We start from the raw sequence: 15997 nt of genomic DNA, 5'->3' as shown, positions 1-15997 counted from the left end.
AACCACAAACCCAGTGCAGACCCTTTAATGCAATTAAGAACATTGCGACTGTCCATAGTTGGAACATTTAGTAGTCACTGTCTCCTCCTACAGAGCTCAGCCCAGAGACCCGCTTAACAAATGATGGGAACTGTCCCAAACAGGAGGTTGGTAGCAAGCACAAAGGACTTAGGGAGCCCCGAGTTTAAGTGGGAAGTCAGAACAAAATGTTTCACACCTACCCTGAGAGCTGCATCTCGAACATTCATGCATGGAGACTGCAGAGCCTGGAGTAACACATCAATCTCCTCCTGTTCTGCATAGGCACAGCCATCCTCGCCACTGCTGCTGGCGCACAGAGCTGTCAGTGTATTGGAAGCCAGAACCTGAAACACGATTACAAAGCATTAGAGATCATATTGCTAGCCTTCTGTTCCATTGCACTTATCATAAATAAAATATAGGTGGATATGACTACACTGCAACAAAGGAGAAAATCTAACAGCCAGTCCAGTGGCAGTGCAACATGCAGCCAGGAAGAGACTTGGTGATTTGTTTTCTAGCTGGGAAAGGCTTTTCTGCCTCTCCTCCCCATCAGCATCCTGGTCAATACAGAATGAGCAGCGTAGCTGGACTCTGAAGGGAGCCACTTCTACACTTCTTTGCTGGAGGGACAAGGACCACCACACAAGGCCTTAGAGAGGAAATAAAAAGGGACAAACTCAGGGGGAAATGGGGAAGAACTAGTTGGTCCAACAGAGGAAGAACAAAGGCTTGTTATCCTCAGATACTGGCACCGTATAAAACAACTGGTGGTACGTGAACATATGTGAACAACCAGCCTCAGAGATTTAGAACTGATGGATATTTTTCTTAGGTTCAGCTGTTGATGCAGCTTAGGCTGGGTCTATACTGCTAGACCAAGTGGACAACTCACCTGTAACCGTGGAGAACCTGTTCCAATCACCCTGGTCAGCAACAGCAGCATGTCTGTGCGAGGCAGTAACTCGGGGCCATTCTAGGAAGGGGGAGGAAAAAAAAACATCTTGCCACTCTAATTTGTTCAAATGTAACCCCAAAAGCTAACAGCCAGAGAAAATCCAGTGCTAGCAAGTTAGCTGGGCAGGAAGGAAACCCACTCCAATGCCAGCTGCACTACTCCTACACCAGTGAGAAAAAGACCTTGAATCATTACATCTGACACACAGTAGGAATTTGCTTTATCCATTCCAGAATTTAACACTCCTAGGGATTATTTCAAACTAATCCATATACAAAATAGCCAGCTGGCAGATGCTGGGATAGTGACCTGAGCTAGGCAATTCAGTACCAAGAGGATAGGCACCTTCAAAATATCTATGACAGAGACACTGAGGGGCTTCTGAAGGGAAAGTAATATGTGACTAAGCTATTTGCAAGTAGTGATGGTTAGGCCCTCTACCATCAAATGAGAAGAGTATATGAACAAGGAGAAATCAGATTATTTGTGTAGCACCAAATCTGTGCTAAAGTCCACCACATAAAGCCTAAGAGGCTGTGAAAAAGAAACAGATACTCTCTATAAACCCTCATCAACTTGCCAGCTTGTGAATTCTGTCAAAGCAACAAGTCTCAGACTGACTGTCTAAGAACAGGGGATACAGAGCAAGTCAGCAGCAGGGAGCTAGGGAACTGTTTCACCAATACTCAAGACACAAGGTGGGCAAGGGAGTATCTTTTACAGGACCAACTTCTGTTGGGGGGGGGAGAGGAGGGGGGGGAGAGAGAGAGAGAGAGCAGCTTTCGAGCTACACAGAGCTCTTCTTCAGATCTGGGAAAGGCACTCAGAGTATCACAGCTAAATACTGATAGATATGTGCTAACTCAGGGATTGGCAACCTTTCAGAAGTGGTGTGCCGAGTCTTCATTTATTCACTCTAATTTAAGGTTTTGCGTGCCAGTAATACATTTTAACGTTTTTAGAAGGTCTCTTTCCATAAGTCTATAATATAACTAAACTATTGTTGTATGTAAAGTAAATAAGGTTTTTAAAATGTTTAAGAAGCTTCATTTAAAATTAAATTAAAATGCAGAGCCCCCCGGACTGGTGGCCAGGACCCGGGCAGTGTGAGTGCCACTGAAAATCAAGTCGCGTGCTGCCTTCGGCACACGTGCCATAGATTGCCTACCCCTGTGCTAACTACTTAAGCTAAACTATCTCTTCTATCTTGTATTTAGATGCAATTTTCTGAATACTTTTCCCAGGCCTGAGGAAGAGCTCTGTGTAAGCTCAAAAGGTTGTCTCTCTCACCCACAGAAGTTGGTCCAATAAAAGATATTAACTCACCCACCTTGTCCCTCTAATATCCTGGGACTGACACAACAACTGCATACCATCACTGATATTTTCACATACAATAAATAGCAAGCTCCGCTGAAGGAACAACTTAGTAGCTGCACAGAACTCTTCATCCCAAGGTTTCTCGCTGAAGGTATCTGTGCTCCTATTAACCACTCCTTGGCAACTCTCTAATCTTTAATGCCATTATCTTCACGGTGATCTCTTCACATTCCTCCAGTTCCCAGGCCTGGGGAATGGATGAACACTGACCTCATCCACTAGTGACGTTTGGTCACTTGCTGATCTCAGCTGAGCATGGACTGTAAGGATCTGCAGGATCTTGACCATGAGTGCCTCCTTCTCTTCACTATCATTGGGCATCTCAGTCAGCACTGTCTTTAAGAGAGGAAAGACTAAGGAAAATGCTGGGGCTGATAACGATGCCGTGCCTGCAATGGGGAGAGAGAGAGAAAGAAGAAATCCTGTGAACACAGTGGAGTCTCTTGGGCCATCATTTACTCTGTAGATATGTAAAAGATTAATTTATTATTCTTTAACTTTTATATTGTGGTATCGCCTAAAGGCCACAACCGGGTGGGGCCCCATTGTGCTAGGCACTGTACAAACACACACAATAAATGCCCCCAAGAGCTTACAGTCTAAGAGAGACAAGATGTAACAAGTGGACTTGGGCGACAGGGTAAGCAATGTAGCAAGGTGTGCACAATTCTTAGCTATTCTAAAGCAGCCACAGCAGCTCACCACCTGCCTAACCACTGTCACACTGCGGTTTCACTTCAACAACAGTGGCATTCAGGCCCCCAGTATTGGGCCAGTCTGAGATGCCTGCTCTCAGTGCCTGTGCATTTTATCTTAGTGTGCTGGGGTTTTAATTAAGTGACATTAGGAGCTCAAATGATGTCAGACACTTAGGACCGCGCAGAAAAAGCACAAAGAGTAAGAGGAATCACTGAAATTCAGAGGCAAAAAGTGGAAAAACAGATGAGATACTGAGCTCAGCATCAATAGCTGTACTGCTTTTACACAGTACCCAGCATCCTAGCCAGACCATCCCCTCAAAGCCGTCACATGGATTCCAGGGGACAAGACTCCTTTAACTCTGGTTTGAGGCTCAACAACAAATAAAGCATTTTGAACTCCAGTTGTTTGGCAGCTGGGCCTTTTTCTCTCATAGTGAATCAGCTTTAGAACAGTGTGAAACACACACTCCTCCCAGCCAGTCCAAAACAGTGAGGTATTAGAAAATAAAGCATTAGAAAGGCTAGCAAAATAAATAACCCCAATCTCCAGTTTCAGGCTATAGTGTCAAGTGTTATTTACTGCAGGGTACAGCTTGAATAGAGTCACTGGTTAGGTATGGACCAGTATTCATAAGAATCCTCCCATAGGACTATAGTTACAGTCCTTTTCCAAATATTGCTAAAAATAGATTGTCATAAACATACAGCTAAGAGTAGCATAAAATCCCTTCTTTACCTGTAAAGGGTTAAGAAGCTCAGATAACCTGGTTGGCACCTGATCAAAAGGACCAATAAGAGGAGAAGATACTTTCAAATCTGTGGGGAAGGTTTTTGTTTGGGCTGTTGTTGCTCTCTCCAGAGACAAAGAGAGAGATCAAGCAAGTAATCCAGCTCCTACTGAATGATACATCTAAAAGTACAGAAATAGTAAGTAATAGCAAAGAAATGCGTTAGAGTATCTTTTGTTTTAGCTTGTGAATTTTCCGAGTGCTAAGAGGGAGGTTTATCCCTGTTTTTTTGTAACTGAAGTTTTGCCTAGGGGGATTTCCTCAGTGTTTTAAGTCTTATTACCCTGTAAAATTACCTTCCACCCTGATTTTACAGAGGTGCTTCTTTTACTTTTTTTTTTTTCTTTATCATAAGGTTCTGTTTTTTAATAATCTGACTGTTTTTTAGTGTCCTAAAAACCCAAAGGTCTGGTCTGTGCTCACCTTGTTTACATATCTGGTTGGTAGATTATTCTCAAGCCTCCCCAGGAAAGGGAGTGAAGGGGCTTGGGGGAATATTTTGGGGGAACAGGAACTCCAAGTGGTCCTTTTCCTGAATCTTTGTCTAACTCACTTGGTGGTGGCAGCGGTACTCATCCAAGGACAAGGAAGGATTTGTGCCTTGGGGACGTTTTTAACCTAAGCTGGTAGAAATAAGCTTAGGGGGTATTTCATGTGGGTCCCCACATCTGTACCCCAGAGTTCAGAGTGGGGAGGGAACCCTGACATAGATAGCAGTTAGAGAGTGTGAATACCCAAAAGAAATGTTTGCCTTCTACCTGCTCTATCAGTGAATGCAGATTTTAATTTCAAATGGAAGAATGAAGAGCTCTTCAGATACAGCACTGCAGTGTTATAGCCAGTTTCTCTCATGTAGGACACACAAGCTGTCAGAGCATTTCAAGGAAGAATTATTAATGACCCTTTTTCCTTGTGAAGCTGCTAATTATTTAACACTACTACAAAAGGAGCATGGATGACGAAGCCACAGCTGTGGAATTTGCTCCTTCTAGCAACCCTGCAGAGCCAAAATACGGTAACTTCTGGGCATATCTCATCATGGGTCAAGCATTGGCTTGACTATGGGTTTAAGAGGAGGTTCTTGATTTCTTTACAGTTAGAAGGAAGGGGCTTTATCAGGGAGGAAAGCTATTTTGCATTCATTGCAAACAACAATTACTGTATTTAAGTATGTAAAAATATGCCCAGATGCTTCAGAAACAGATGATTACATCAAATTTTGAAGGGATAATTTCACAGTAAACCAAGGAATTAATCTTAATTTACAAAATTAAAAATATTTTAGCTATTAAGAGACATTAAGCACTGCAGCATTTAAAAATCTTCAATCTAATGGAAAAAAGAGTTAAATCCAATTTTCAAACAGAAAAGCTGGGAGAGCATTTATCAATGCAATAGGATTTGCACAACAATCTACTAATGAGCAAGTTCTCAGACATTCGTTCAAATAACTGCTGAGTGGGAGGAAAAATGCATATCGTGGTTGTATCCAGCAACGGCTGCTTTCAGGAAAGAAGCTTTAAAATGAATCGAAATATTAATGATATATTGTAGAGTCGCCATATCACTGAGATGTTAAACAATGTATTGAAATGGAAAGCATCATGGTCAATTGCTTTCTAAACTGTAAAGAATAAGTGTACTGCAACCACAGAAAAGCTGACCGTGGTGGGTGGAGGACTATAGCACTGGGGTACAAGGTCTTTAAAAATATTAATAAAGCCGTATCCTAGATTTCCTCTAAAAACTGTAAGGTTGTATCCCAAGGTATTGTAGTGGTCATAATGGGACAGGAATAGAAAGGTTAAGCTAGATGGTGAACAACCTAGACGCCAGGATGAGCCACAGCTCACAAGGCAAGCAAGCTGGGGCATCTCAGGCCCTTGATATCATGAACACTCTTTTTTTTTCCCCCTCTTTTCGCTTAGTCTAATATTTGCCTCGCTTAGTCAACACTTCTGTTAAGCAGTGCTGAATACTAAGAATTATTCTGTTTGCACACATTTATGAACCATGCTTACAGAATCCTTTGCAGGATGTGGGCCTTAGTATGAACTCTGGGGTAGCATTATTTGTTTGTATTATGGGGTTTTGGTTGTGTTTTTTAAAAGAAGGAAAACTAAAAAGGAATAATTGATAGCAATTTTATAATTGCACTTATTGTACCTGTGACAACATGCGTTACGGCTATTACTGCAACCAGAAAAATCTTAGAGAGTAAGACTGGGGGTTTTGGTAAGTAGAGGAGCTTTTCAATCTAATTTGGGGAAAATAAACATGAAGTTTTAGCTCACAAGAAGATATACAAATATCTAAAAAAAATCATCTGGAAAACCCCCCAAGCATCTCTCACCTGGCTCTCCCTTGCCAGTCCTGCTGGGGATGGTGTGTGCATGCAACAAGCCAACAACTCTGTTAATGGCAGTAGACAACTCTTCCTGGCACCAAGATTCATCTAATTCACACGCTGGTTTCATCAGGCGTAAGGTCACATGACTCACTAAAGTACCTAAATATTAAAAAAAACAGTCTTTGAGTGGACTAAATACAAACAATAAAAGTCATTCCCAGAGGTAAAACAAATCCCCAAACATTATCAACCAGTGGCGTTGGAGTAATTTTTATAGTGGGGGTGCTGAAAGCCATTGAACAAAGTTGTAAGCCCTGTATATGATGGAAACCACTTCCAGCCAGGGGGCGCTGCCGCACTCCTAGCAGCCCTAGTTCCAGCACCCCGTTACCAAACTTCCAGAGAGAAGGAATTGCTATCCACAGAGCTAAGGGCTCTCACACCAGCTGGACGAGAGTACAGGGAACAGAGTACAAGCTCTCCAGCTTATGAGAGATGTTTCCATCTCTGTGCATTTCAATGAGATTTCAGGCTACGCCAAGAAGATTTAGTTTAATTCTCTGCTCAGAAATGAGCTGGTTTCTGCAAGAGCCATCAGGAAATTCAAGAAAAGAAGCCTTGTGCATTCAAAGTTTCTCTCAGAGTTCTCCACATAAGGGCCATAGGTCAGTTGTTATCGCCACCTGATGGCCTGCTATGAGTTGCTAGTTACTGACCATTTCCACATCCAATGAACAAACATCAAGTTTGACATTAGTTGGTACCCTGCTTGGCAAGCTCAACAAGGTAGCCAAGGACTGAACGATGAATGCGTGCGGACAAAGAACTACTCTGGGGCAGATATGCCCATTCCAGGACAGACTGAGACATATCTGTTCTATTGCTAAAACAAAGCAGTGTTCAGAGCTATCTAGCTAACATGTTTCACACACTCTATATTCACTTTAAAGTTCCAGAAGAAACATTTACAATCCCATATAACAGAAGCACTCCCTGAACAGGAAATCTTTATACAACACACAACAAATTGCAGACACTAACCAAAAGTCTTCAGTCGAGGAGGCATGACACAGGGAGCTAAGGAAAGGAAAGCGGTTTTAATTCTGGGAGCAGCCAATGGAGATTTTAACAGTGGCAAGAAGGAGCCTATGAGAACCGGGATGTACTGGGTTAAACCAAGAGGGTTTCTCTTTAGAACAGCATCCAGGAGTCCTAGAGCTGCTTCCAGTTCGCCATCAAGCTGCAAGAGAAATCATTGCAACGGTTACTCCAAAGACTATCTACAAATCAAGGAAGAGGTTTAATCTTTTGTTTCTGATGAAAAAGTGCAAATGGATTATTGTCGATTGTTCTTACATTTTCATTAACTTTTAATTTAAATGATTTGTTCATGTCAGTTTGCAGAGGTGGCCTAAGTGTGTTGAGTCAGAAGTATCAGAATACCATCCCCTGTCCCCACCCTAGAGCTAGCAGAGGTCCAATTTCAGGCAAATTCAGTAACTTGCCTCCTTCAGCTGCTTTCTGATCTGAGACTCCTTCTCCAGCTGTGCATGCAGCAACTCCTTCTGTTTAGTAGTCAGCTGCACCTCCTCCTTTATTCCTTTCTTCTTCTTTATTTCCTGTAGGAGAGAGTTATTGACATTATTTGGGGACTATCACCACTATCCTCTCCACACAGGCTGTGGAGTGGGAGTGAAGGAGGTGGAGACAAAGAGAAAATGCAATCAGCTCAAAATTAGCTACTCATAAGGCAACATCAAAACACTGCTCCAAAGATATACAACTCCTACCCTAAGGGCTGGTCTACACTTGAAAATTAGATCAACCCAGTTTCCTCATTCAGGGGTGTGAAAGCTCCACATCCCTAATCCTAACATAATTAAACTGTCCAAAATCCCCAGTAGACAACGCTAGATTAGCAGAAGAATTCTTCCACTGACCTAGCTACCGACTCTCGGGGAGGTGGATTACCTACGCTGATGGGAAAACACTTCCCGTTGGCTGCAGCATTTCAATACTAGACAAGCCCTAAAATGCAGAACGAAGCTCAATGAATTCACAACACAGCAGAGTAACCCATCAGCAGCAAGGCACCAGTTTTGCCCAGCTTCCGTTCAGCAAGGAATTATTCAATGAACCGCACTTTCAGTGGCAATAGTTGTATGCAGTATTTCCACTGACTAGATCAGGGAAATTAGAGGCCTCCAACTAAATCTGGGGGATTTTTTCCAGCAAATTATGCTTTCACACTAGAATATGGCTACCCAATTTAAACAGGATTTACCACTTGTCCCATACAATAATGGGAATTATTCTCTCATACAGACACAAGAAGTGTTAATTTGCTTGCTACTATGTCAGTTTATCACATTTAGTCCCAACAGCATTGTTTTATATTACTGAGCTCTGGTCTTAGGTTGCATTTGGACTGGTTCTACACTGATCTTTGCTGGAGATGTCCTCTCCACACCTCAGCCCTGAGCTCAGCGCTACCCGTTGTCACAGTCAGGCCAGATGGCTGCAAGAGGGCTCTGGAAGGCTGATATGTTAACCCTAGAATGTTAAAGGCCCTTTTTCCTACAAGATGAGAAGGGGTTACACATTGGGTCTTTTAGGGACACCTGAATCCAATTAAGGGCTGCCTGAGACCTTTTAAAACCCCTCCTCTGGTGAGAGAAAAGGGAAGAGAGAGAGAGAGAGAAGTGGCTGCCAGGCTAGTGGCAGCAAGGAAATTAACTTCTCCAGGGTGAGAGGCTATGCTCCTTCCCATAGGGGAAACAGCCAAACCTGAGTGTCTGCTAGGGGAAGAACTGACACCCTGAGGCAAACAACAGGACAACACTCTGCCCCAGTGAAGAGGTAGGGAAAGGTATCTCCCTTTAGGTTTTTTTGAGTTTGCGAGACTGTTTCCTTTTTGCTTAGTGGAGAAATCACCCTTTAGGCCAACCTTGAGGCCTACCCTGAAAATACGGCCAAAGGAACACAGAAGGGCGAAGGCAAACGCTGCCCAGAGTGGGGTTGATATACCCCAGGCCCACCACCACCAGAGGGGGAAGTGATAAGTCTGGCGGCACGAAGGAGGTGCCTTGCCACACCCTGTTTAACAGCAAAACTACTCATTTACTTCTGGATTCTGCAAAAATGCATTGGCTGTGTCCTTGCCATTCAGATACTGGTGATCCAGTTGATAGCACCTTCTCTCCCTAACTGTATTACAGTACCACCTAGAGTATCAGAGGGGGAGCCGTGTTAGTCTGGATCTGTAAAAGCAGCAAAGAGTCCTGTGGCACCTTATAGACTAACAGACGTATTGGAGCATGAGCTTTCATGGGTGAATACCCACTTTGTCGGATGCATGTCACCATCTAGAGGCTCCAGCTGACATCAGGCACCATTGTGTTAGGTGCTGTACGTGTGTGTACAGATACACACACACACACACAGAGTGAATAGTTTACCATCTGAACAAAGGATGTAAGGTAAAACAGAGGCATAAAGGGGTGAAATGACTTGCCCAGAATTATATGAAAAGTCAGTGGCAGAGCTGAGAACAGAACCTAGGTTTCCTGAGTCCCAGACTAGCATCCTATCCACTGGACTATGTTGCCTCTCCTAGTTCATACTGAACTACTGTCGTGGCACAGAGTTAGAGAGCTTGTGTTCCTGTTTTTTAAATGAGAAATCCTGAAAGATACCAGGGCATGTTCATAAGGACAGGCGATATTAACCATGGTATACTGGACAGATTCAAACTTAGGTCACTATATTTTTGCCTACCCTAATTCCTCCTAAAGTTTTAACTGGATACAGTATTATTCTTCACTTCCTGTCCTATACAGTTGATTATTGCTGGATGCTATTAAAGCTGACACATTTCAATCCATAAAGTGATCCTTATATGTACCGTGTACATCAATCAGGTTTGTAAAGCTCTGTGATGGGAGGCGTTCTCCCAGACATTAGTATCACATGTAGACAGAACTGATACTCATCCTGTTCCTATAAGGGTTGGGCAGGTCATTGATCAAACATATGGCAACCTGTCCAAAAAGAGCCCTTTGATTAGTCTGACCTAATTCCTTCTGCTCTGTTCTTTTCCCCATGAAGCACAGTCTGTACATACTGAATGGATCTGCTAGTTGTTACCAAAACGCAAGCTCCTGTTAATGCCTACTGAGAACCTATTAATAGACTGTTATACAAGATGCATGAAATAAGAGATGAGGATAGAAGAGACCCTTGCACATGCACTATATACTGGTTGCAATGTAATCGTGTTCACATCACTAAAACTGCGCAGCATATGAATGCATTTAAATCAATTGTAACAGCTGGTATGTGGACACCAAAAAATTACGTTTCTACCAACACACACACACACAAACAGCACCCTGCAATGAAACAGGTGGGGGAGGAATAGCTCAGTGGTTTGAGCATTGGCCTGCTAAACCCAGGGTTGTGAGTTCAGTCCTTGAGGGGGCCATTTAGGGATTTGGGGCAAAAAACTGCTTGGGGATTGGTCTTGCTTTGAGCAGGGGGTTGGACTCGATGACCTTCTGAGGTCCCTTCCAACCCTGACATTCTATGAGCTAGGCTGGTCAATAAAACCTTCAGCAATGGGTTGTCCTGCTACTATCACCTCACCTCCTTCAGCTCCAGCTCGATGATCTGCTCCTTGAAGGAATAAGCCTTATTCTCCCTCTTCATGTTGGCCTTTTTCATGCTGTCTTGTTGTGCACTGAGAAAAAGGTATTTAGAGGAATCAGCACAATGAAGCAGACTGAGAAGGTTCCTGCTAAAAATCCGGGAACACCCATCTACGAGCAACTGCTGAAGGCCTTTACCTCAAGGCTGGAAGCCACTGGAAATTGACCTCCACATTCCAATTTACACAGGGAATTAAAAGCCCTTACCTCTGTATGATGGATTTGTCAAACAGCTCCCCCTCTGGTGTCTGCATGATGGCAAACTCTTCTCGAGTCACATGGCACAGAGCTGGGTTCTCCATAGAAGCTGAGATAGTGCTGATCAGCTGAGGGAGCACTCTGCGAGGTGAAAGTACAGAGAGCGATCCCACTGCATTCATGGACGACTGCCAAGAAAAAAAACCCACTGTGGTCAGTGTTCACTAAAACGGTCTCACCATCTTATTCACAAGACTATGTCCCTGCTGAGTTGGCCCAAACTATTTTTCCCCTAGGTCATTTTCTCTGAGCAAAGAGCTCCTTGTCTAAGGTGCTCTTGACACCTCACCCAGGCCTAGAGCTCAGCCACTGGCCCATCATTTCCCTAGAAACTTCCTATGGAAAAGGTTTTTTCATTTCTGCACTCTTTCCCTCCCTCCCTATGGGCCACTCTCCCTCTCTCATCACCTCCACCCTTTGCCACTAAGATCTCCTTGGAGATAGTTCAGGAAAAGCAAAAGCTAGTCACCTGGTTTATGGGTGTCTGGGTGGTGATTCTGGGTAGAATTTTATCCAGCTGTTTGGTAATGAAGTCTTCGGGGTCTATCTTCATCTTGATAAGGAGGGCTGGCCAAAGCCCAGACTGCACCTCCACTGGAAAGACGTTTACGGGAATACATAGGCATAATAAATACAGAGCAGGGACTGCTAAGAAATCTAAGCAACCCCCCCAGGCAGCCCTCACCAACACCTAATAGCCAGTAGGATGGTCTTGTCCCTTCACTCACCCAAGGAAGGATGATGGCTCACTAACAGCATCTCCAGTGCTAGATTTTCTGTCTCAGTACGGTCCACCTCCAGCCCTGCTACACCTGAGATCACACACAGTGTCTCCTGAAGCACACGAGGGGGTATGTATGCTTTCCCCAGCTCAGACAGCTCTCCAGTCTCTGTCACCAGAGCCTCAATGGGCAGCACCTGAACAGACAGAACTTGCAATTAACACACCGGAGCACATTCTTGAAGGCCTTGCCACTTCTTCCCCCAGCACAAAAAAAACTGTATTGGAACAAAAAATAAGCTGCCTTAGATAATACTGTGAACCTGCAGACTATGGAAGAAAGAAGAGATAAAGGCTGGTGCTGTGGTTGAAGCACAGAACTAAGAACCATGTAAAGGGAAGAGAAACTCTGAGAAAGGAAGGTTATTCTGAACTCAACCAGTGGGGAAAGGCAGGATAAAATAAGTCACCCTCCTAGAGGATGGATTTGGGGACGTTCACTCTAACAAGTACATCCAATCTGTATAATGCGTAATTCCCCCCAACGTCCTTACCAAAAAAACTTCTGCTAAGCATCTTGGATCCATCTGACATTAGAAGGGAGTGCCTAAGTGACTTAGAAGCAGAAGTCTCACTGACAGTCATGTAGGTGCTTTTGCAAAACCCACCTATGGCGGTTGGATACTGCAAATCAATCTACTTTATAATTATGCACAGTCACAGCCTAGCAAATAGTGTGTTTAATTTGGTCTCTTATTTTATTATTTTTTCATTTTTAAATAATTACCAGTAAAATGTGCATATTATACATAATTTTTAAAGACAGCCTAAACAGAGCATCTGAACTATTAACTAAGGGCAGCTACTAACCAGCACATTGAGAAAGGGAACAGAGTACTCCGGCCTCACAAAGGAGACAGAGAAAATAATCGGTAACTACTTAGACAAAAGAACACAGGCACATAGAAGCTGGAAGTTTTCCTCCCCAAACAGAGGCACAGGAGGGATGGTGAGGACAACCGTGGTCACAAGGAAAGATAAATGACCTGAAAGGTCCTGGACACCTGTACAGTTACTTATGGAAGTCTAGTAAGGAACGAGTGGTGTTATGTGGGATCATTAACACAACATCCTTTATAAAGCCAAAATTCTGGTTTTGACATCATGTTGTGCAGCAACATTAATAGCAAGGGAATTACAGGGGCTGAATCTGCATGACACCAGGAACTAGTGGCAAGGGAATAGATCTGGTGATCATTCACCTTATGAGACTTGAGAACTGTTTTCAGCTCCTCCAAGATCCCATAGGCCAACTTGTAGCCTCCAAGTGAGGACAAGAGTTTCCTAACCGTCTTCTGGGCATGCTTACGAACATGCCAATTCCGGCTCAACAGTACTGCAACAAGGGCTCGGTGGTACTGTCTGAAAACAGAGAGAAACAAGTTCAGCAAGGGAGCTAGTCAGGCAGAACATTCAGACATGTAGATATCGAAAAGTCCAGCCTTTCTGTGTAAAGTCCCAGGACCTCCCTCTTCTCTGCCTGCATTAGTACTTCAGCAAGTTAACTGCATCCGATTAAAACAGACAATTTCTACGTACTGAACTTTATTTTCAGGGAGCCGATGCGCATGATCCAACAGGAGGCGCTCTGTCAGCTGCAATACTGTGCACATGGCTGTAGAGAAACACAAGACATGTAAGACAAACAGCATGACGGTTTACTTGCTGTGGGTTTAACGAGGCTGTATCTTAACCTATAAGCAGACAAAGAGTGCACAGGATACTTCAGAACAACATATCTGAAAAACCAATCCTTCCATAGCTGCCAAGACATATCCTCTACTGATCCTGTCTAAGAGGTAACAGTATCACAAACAACTAAGATTTTGTCCATACTGGAAGTACCAAATGTAACTGAACAGGACTGTTACTAGCAGGTTTCTAGCATGATTCCCCCAAGCAATGTGAGTAGGGACAATTTTTGTCTGATAACAGGTTATGGAAACTGGTGTATAGTCAAGACCTCGTGTACTCCGAGACATGATGGACCGAAATTCTGCAGCAATCGCAGCTTCATTAAAAAATGAGCATATAATTCTATTGCTACGTCTGTGCTACTTAATTTATGCCATCCTCAGATTCTCTGTTTCCGCATGCCCCTGGTTTTAGTCTCAACAACATATAGCTGCATGATAGAAGATGTTGAGAGAAGCTGGAGGTTTTGGCACTTGGATAGGGGGAACGTGGGGATTTTTGGCAACCAGAAAGTCATCAGAAATGGTTTGGCATTGTTAAACAACTTAGTTGGCTATTTCTGCTTACATGATCTGTAGTGAAACATTTCACAATTGGTCACTTACATTGTCTGCATTAGGCTCCAGAGTTGAAATGTAATTGCAATTAACAGTGGCTGTTAAGTATCTGAGGGATATTATTTCAGGTTGTCTGCAGACTCAGGAGGATCTCTGTTCATGTTTCCAAAGTTTCCTTCACAATAGCGAGAGCAGGAAACTACTTCTTTTAAATGAAAGCTCAGATTCTGAAGCATAATTCTATAGTAACAGGTGGATTCTGCAGCAGCACAGAATACATGTGCCCTGGCTATCATCACATCGCTATAATGCTGTTTTGCTATCATTGTCTTGGGGGGAAAATCCCGCTCCATACTAGTCAGGGAAACAACACTAGCATCTTGTTTGTGACAGCCATGTTCAAAGAGTTGTTGCGTGCATAGCTCTGCTCTCAACAGGAACAAGGTGACAAGTACAGCACCTTTCAGCAATACTAATGTCATCAGGAGAAAAGGAGAACGCTGACTCCTGAACTGTGATCAGAGTGAGTAAAGGAGAAATAACATTACTTCAAATTTAGAAAGATTTACATCTTCAAAGCTCTGCACACAGATAAAATCACTTTGAGAACTAATTAATCACCTCCTTTTCAAATATTTTGATTGAAAAGGTCATGTTTTTCTGGACACGTTCTGTTAATTTTTCCTTTAAATCTTTTAAATTCATTTTAAACATGAGGGGACAAAATGGAGACAGCACTCACTATAATTCATAGTGCAACAGATTTTCTGTCTCCCCCATTATTCCTCCTCCACAAATCTCTCTATTTCTCCCATAGATTTTCTTTCCCAACACACCATTGCTTCTCCCCTTTTTCTCTTTCCTCCACCAGACCTCACTCTTTGGGCTTCTCTAGACTAAAGCTTGTGACAATCTACTGACTGTAGATACTCCACAATTATTTGTGTCATGGAACAACATTTGTGAAGTGTCTAGATTAGCATTTAACAATGTGTTTGATAATTCAAAATAATCAACGAATTCACGTTAAAAGAGGATCGTGAGTAGACTAGATAGGTCCTTTGAGAGAGCAATCTGTTTACTTTAGTCTGAAATCTGACTCTAGTGTCAGACAATATGGCTAATAAGCAGCAGCAGCAGCTCTTGTAAAGTCCCAAATAATAGGATTAAACAGGAACTGGATGTGTATCAGTGAACTCTGATCACATTTAACAACTCACCTTCCTCTGATGCAGACTGCAAGAACTTCTCAGAAGTGAATATTTGCTTTTTCTCATCCAGAATCAGCTGCCAGAAGCCACTCAGCTTGGACTCTGAAAGAGAGAGGGAGAGATTTTTCCATCAAGGTAATTCAAAATAAGCCAGGATTTACCATGCAATTGAAACAGTTTCATTGAAACATTCTTTCATTGAAACAGTTCAATCCTGTCTCTTAAATTGGGGTTCTCTACCTTCACTGCTCTTCAGGTATAAAGCTTCCACAACTTCCCGCTATCGCATTCAGACTGTATACTATCTACACACCCACCCACAGCCCTGTTAGAACAGCACTTTCTACTACAGACATTTACTTATGAACCAAGAGATTACAATAATTAGAAAGCCCCATTTACACCTGCATCTCTGTCTCATCCAGACTTTCCTAGGACAAGTGATCCAAACATTGAAGGGGAGGAGAGAACTTGCACGTCATGTTTGGTAGACAGGGAGCAAGCTGTATAGAGGAGTTTTGCCCTAGCAGATACCTGAGTTTGGACAGTTCTTGGAAGGAGGCTTTGGTGGCGGAATTTAATTGGAAGCAT

General features: G+C 43.1%; 1 protein-coding gene across 1 annotated transcript in view; it reads right to left on the bottom strand.

The window, feature by feature from the left end:
• The window catches only part of GCN1 (GCN1 activator of EIF2AK4), a 60662-nt gene that overhangs the window by 29390 nt on the left and 15275 nt on the right, over positions 1 to 15997 (bottom strand). The window contains exons 16-28 of the mRNA XM_044990079.1: positions 15416 to 15508; positions 13483 to 13558; positions 13146 to 13305; positions 11891 to 12080; positions 11632 to 11756; positions 11112 to 11290; positions 10843 to 10936; positions 7704 to 7817; positions 7240 to 7438; positions 6202 to 6357; positions 2570 to 2748; positions 917 to 997; positions 222 to 365 (exon numbers count right to left, since the gene is read on the bottom strand). Coding sequence (XP_044846014.1) covers positions 222 to 365; positions 917 to 997; positions 2570 to 2748; positions 6202 to 6357; positions 7240 to 7438; positions 7704 to 7817; positions 10843 to 10936; positions 11112 to 11290; positions 11632 to 11756; positions 11891 to 12080; positions 13146 to 13305; positions 13483 to 13558; positions 15416 to 15508 — 1790 coding nt within the window. The remainder of the gene's footprint in view (positions 1 to 221; positions 366 to 916; positions 998 to 2569; positions 2749 to 6201; positions 6358 to 7239; positions 7439 to 7703; positions 7818 to 10842; positions 10937 to 11111; positions 11291 to 11631; positions 11757 to 11890; positions 12081 to 13145; positions 13306 to 13482; positions 13559 to 15415; positions 15509 to 15997) is intronic.

The sequence above is a fragment of the Mauremys mutica genome, chromosome 16 (assembly GCF_020497125.1).
Source record: "Mauremys mutica isolate MM-2020 ecotype Southern chromosome 16, ASM2049712v1, whole genome shotgun sequence".
NCBI classification, from domain to species: Eukaryota; Metazoa; Chordata; order Testudines; family Geoemydidae; genus Mauremys; species Mauremys mutica.
The sequence above is the reverse complement of the archived record's forward strand: the minus strand, read 5'-3'. Positions and strand labels throughout refer to the sequence as shown.